The following is a 5,082-nucleotide window of genomic DNA, read 5'->3' as shown; positions in this document are numbered from 1 at the left end:
TTTTAAAAGAACAGTGCATTCACCCTGGCAAAGGGAGAAAATAGACTTCATTGTGGTTTTCACCACTCACCCACAACCTTTAGGAAAGAAAGATTACCTCGCCAAAAGCCATTATTTTAATAACACAATATAAACGTTGTCCTGAGCTGTAAAAAACATGTTAACACACGCTAAACCTCCACCATCGTTGGGTATCAGCGCTGGTCTTAACAAAGAGCCAGCAAATCGGGTATGGAACAGCAGGCAGGGCAGCCCACACTTCCTAAGTCTTGTCTCGACATCACCCAATGCTGCTTTGAGCCCTAAGATCCTTCAGTGGGCAGCTGTCCATCCAGAAAATTTCCTCCCCTGAGGAATCCACCTCTGGCGGGGTGCGGGGGGGGGGGGGGTGAGGTGTCAGGGGAGGCGGGGGATTGTGCTGTGCTTCCCTCAGAAACAGGCTCATTAGGGGCTGGAGGTCATTTCCTCACTCAGCTGTATGGGAGAGAAAAAAATCAGACTTCCTCAGAGGGCTCTGACAAAGAAGGAAGGTAGCCGCCAAGTTCTATGCCTGGGGAAACGCACTGGATTTTTTAAAGGAAATTGAATCCTATACATCCTTTTCTTGAACTCTTGGTCTGGTTTCCGAAAGATTAGACATTCTGGGGAGAACTCGGTCTTCTCCACCCTCCTCATTTTGTGGAGGAGGGAACATGAGAGCAGAGAGGAGAGATGACACAACCAGTGGCTGGGGGCCAGGGAGTAACGGAGTCAGGGCTCGCCTTGCACCGTACTGGCTTCCTCTGCTCGTTGACCAGCAGCCTCCAAGGTATTAGTTATGTGCTATAAATAAAAAAAACACACAAACAACAAATAGCCCTGGGTATGCCCTGCAAAGCTGAGCAGTAAGGAAGGAAGTGGAGTTTAAACCTCTATGTCTGAAAACAGAAGTAGTTCCCATTGTTATCGGAGTGTTTTTCCCAAAGTCCTCCCTCAGTGTAACGTGGTTCCAACTTACTTATCAGTACCTTGCCGTCCTGGCAAGCACCAAGAAAACCTACATGAAGGAATGCTGATTAGTAAACCACTAATGGGTCGAAGAAATAATATGTGAGAAAATACTCTGAAAAATGCTCTGTGAAAGATTAAATACACGGTATGATGACGTCAGTGGTGGTAAAAAGAAAGTCTTGCACAGACATCAATTCCACCTCCATGTGTTTCATAGATATTCCAAATGTATTCTTTCTAGTGCATTTTGGTTTGCTGACGCAAAGATGGATAAATAATGGTAAGCCTGGTAAATTCGCTTACTCTCTTGAGATTAAAAACCCTTATTGTATCTGTTAACATCTAGTAACTATGAACCTCTCATTATGGGAGTGTTAAGTTCATAATTTTTCAAGAAATTAGACCACCAAAATATGGAAACTGTGGGTCACTTTCTAAAATATTTTTGTTTAACAAAGTCATCTGAAACTGCATTGAAACCTTTACAATTATATATGTCATAACATTTATTATGTAATCACATTTTCCTTTTTTAACTTTTTATTGTAAAACTACAACACTTATGATTAAAATAGTGTGTAAATAAATTCTACCTCACACTTTAATATAGGATTAGCAGAAAATTTTAGTCAAACTTCTTGAATTGAAAATGAAGAAATAAATAGGGAAGTCGGTCCCCTCAGTATTTTTGAAACACATTAGGCTCATTCCTACCCTCAACATCCTGTTTAAATAATTCCTACTGAAATTCCCACCAGAATTCCACATCATCCCACTCCTCATAACTCCCCAAACCCTACCGGTCCTTTAGGGCCTCTATCAAAACCACTGCCTCTATGGTGCTATCATTTATGACAGTGGTTCACCATCTACTTTTTCCCTGCTGAGGCACAGTAGAGAACAAAGACCTCAGCTGTGGAAGCCAGATGGACCTGGTTTACTCCCTCACCACAATACCTACTAACTGGGTAAAAAATTTTGTCCCCAGTAAAATGGCAAGTGGGGGTAATATTACTTACTTCACAGGATGCTTATCAGCAGACTGAATGAAATGTTGCACATGAAACTACCTGGCCCTTAATAAGTGCCTAATTACATTTCCTTCCATCCATCCTTATTTAATACCGGCCTGAATTCCAACTTCTTATATTCTATGTTATCTGTGCGTGAAATCACATGCTTCTCTCTAGACCCCATTGCACCGGCCACAGCTGGTGAACTCATCGAAGTGCTTACGCAATCAAATGACTTCAAGCTGGAGACTAAAGCAAATGAAGTCCTTCTTTTCTGAACGGTAGCAAGCTTTTTTCCCAGGCCAAATTCAATTTATTTTGATAACTAACCCCTTAAACTGACACAGAAGTGGCTTAGAAGTCTAGAGAAACAGGTGCTAAAAAGAGCCTAGAAAAAAAAATAAGTGAAAGAGTCACATGAGTTAATGTTACTTTGCTGACTTTGAGGGATCCCTTCCAGGTGCTTCTCCACCTGGAACTAGCACAGATGTAGACGTTGGTTTTTATGAACTCTAGCCCACAGAGCTTCATAGATACCTCACTCTTCACTTCTGAGATGGCAAGTAGGACAGGGAATAGAATTAAAGTCAAAGGGAGCCCTTCATCCCTCAGCCCACAGACCTGAGGATTGAATAAGAATCTGATGTGGAGAATATTGCCAAACAAAGTTTTGAAGTTACTGTCATGCTCTTGTCATTTATGCCAACTTTCCTGACATTTTATTAGTCAGAACCTCGTTTTAAAATATTTGCGAAGCACAAAGGTTACATCATGAAGTTTTGATAATGTGCTTTTATGATTATTGCTAGTTATTCAGTGACTTCTGAACACTTTCACCATTAACTGCAGCTGTGAGAAGACAATAAACAGAATGCTCTCTTGACAACCAGAAAAACACAGGCTTTGAAGGTAGCCAAGAAGGACTTTCAGTGTCAGCCTTGTCAATTACTGAGTAAGATGGGGCAAATTTTAAACCCTTTAAACTTTGATAACCCTATCTCTAGACTGGGAAAACCTATCTCAGAAGAGTGAGTATTGAAGGCCACACTTCTCTCAAAGCCATGAGAAAGCTAACTTAAGAACTCAGATTTTCGTGTTTGGGTTTCAATCTTCACTTAGAAGATCTAGAATCTTTTTTTTTTTTTTTATCATTTTTTTAAGATTCTTTATTTATCTATTTGACAGAGAGAGAGATCACAAGTAGGCAGAGAGGCACACGGGGGGGGGGGGGAGCAGGCTCCCTGCTGAGCAGAGAGCCTGATGTGGGGCTCGATTCCAGGACCTTGGGATCATGACCCGAGCCGAAGGCAGAGGCTTTAACCCACTGAGCCACCCAGGTGCCCCTAGAAGATCTAGAATCTTAATCAAGATATTGAACCTCCCCAAGAATCCTTCTTTGTAAAATTGTGATAGTAACTGCTTCTTAAAGCTAATGAGATAAACGTTTATCTTCTTCTCTCCCCATTGGGTGGAATAGAAAAGATAACTTTCCTTTAGAACATAGGAGAATTCCTCTGACCAGAATCCTTCTTCTTATCCTCCACCCTGTGACTTAGGCATGCAGTTATCAATACATAGTTTTGTAATAGAAAACTGAATACATCACCCTCAAGGAGCAAAATAGTGAAATTTCTCTTCTGGTAAACTTCCTAAAAGTACTCATTTTTACAAAGCTCTTACCTAAACTGGGTTGACGCAGTTTGAGATCATAAAGAGTTGTTGACCCACTTTGTAGCAAATTGAAAAATAATTTTTTTTAAAGATTTTATTTATTTATTTGACAGAGAGATCATAAGCAGGCAGAGAGGCAGGCAGAGAGAGAGGAGGAAGCAGGCTCCCTGCTGAGCAGAGAGCCTGATGCGGGGCTCGATCCCAGGACCCTGAGATCATGACCTGAGCCGAAGGCAGCGGCTTAACCCACTGAGCCACCCAGGCGCCCCGAAAAATAATTTTTTTTTAATTGATTTCTCTTCTGTGATCTCTGGTTAAAAAAAAAAAATCCTTTCAGCCTGTGATCAAAATCACATCACCCATACTTCTTGTGACATTGCCATTTTTCTGTATGGAAGCCAGAAAATGGAACAAAATAACCTATGCTCTGAATGAAAGCATTTCTGACTCTGAAAAATAAATATTATTTCAAAGAATTGTTGCTTTCTCAATCTCTCCAGCTGCAGCATGGGGAACTGATTAAGAGGAAGATTTGAGGCAGGAGAAACAAAAAAGTCTTTTGCAATAATTTAGATGAGATATGATGTGTTCTAAACTAAGGTTATTGCAGAAAGGATGGGGCAGTTTACAGTACTCAAAACATAGGAGACTTGGTATTGATTAGGTATCAGGAATAAGGAGGCCCCAAAATGGTACTTAGGTCTCTGGCTTGCACAACTGGGAGGTTGGAGGAGAATCATTTGCTAAGCAAGAGACCTAAGGGCCAGGAATGGTTTTGACTACAGACAGAGCACCTCATCCTTCCCTAGGTCAAAGTTGTGGGTGAATCTGTCATGTATCAACTCCAGAGGGACCTTTGCATGACCAAGTCCTGCACACCCGCAACATCGGCAATTATTTACCCATTTATCACCAACTTCTTCCCTTCTTTGGAGACTCATACTATGCATCTTGATAATGCCAGGATTAACATAGCACTAGCTGCAGTGGCTTTGGGCTGGGCTTCTGCACAGGCCAGGAGAAAAGTATTCAGCCAAGGGATAATCCCTGCCCTGGATGCCAGATCCACTCTGATACCTCTGAATGCTGCTACCAACCTGACTTGATCCCCCTCGGCTCAAAATAGTCTTCTCTTCTGCCAGCTTTGCAGGTCTCATCAGGGCTTACCTTAACTGGGGACACTAATGCAAGGCCAGTGGGACCTGAGCTCAGCCGGTGACCAAATGGAGGCAAGCTAATCAGCTAGGTCAGTTACCCGGTAAAAAGCTAATCCCAATAATGAAAGCCCTAGCTGTGGAGCTTCACTTTCCAAAGCTTTATGATTTGCCATTTGTGAATTGAAAGGTTGAATTGAATTACCTAAGGGCTCCCTTTGAACTTGAAATGCTAAGTCTTGTTATACTTGCCT

General features: G+C 41.9%; 1 protein-coding gene across 1 annotated transcript; it reads right to left on the bottom strand.

Annotated features, from left to right (window-relative positions):
* Positions 1-206: 206 nt before the first annotated feature.
* INSL5 (insulin like 5) lies at positions 207-4,831 on the bottom strand. Its single transcript, XM_053447839.1, is given in 5 exon segments — positions 207-331; positions 334-363; positions 2,436-2,468; positions 2,471-2,624; positions 4,772-4,831. Coding segments are annotated over 5 exon segments (402 nt in total).
* Positions 4,832-5,082: the final 251 nt, after the last annotated feature.

The sequence above is a fragment of the Lutra lutra genome, chromosome 4, assembly GCF_902655055.1.
Source record: "Lutra lutra chromosome 4, mLutLut1.2, whole genome shotgun sequence".
NCBI lineage: Eukaryota > Metazoa > Chordata > Mammalia > Carnivora > Mustelidae > Lutra > Lutra lutra.
Note: the sequence above shows the minus strand (reverse complement) of the source record. Positions and strands in the feature narration are given on the sequence as shown.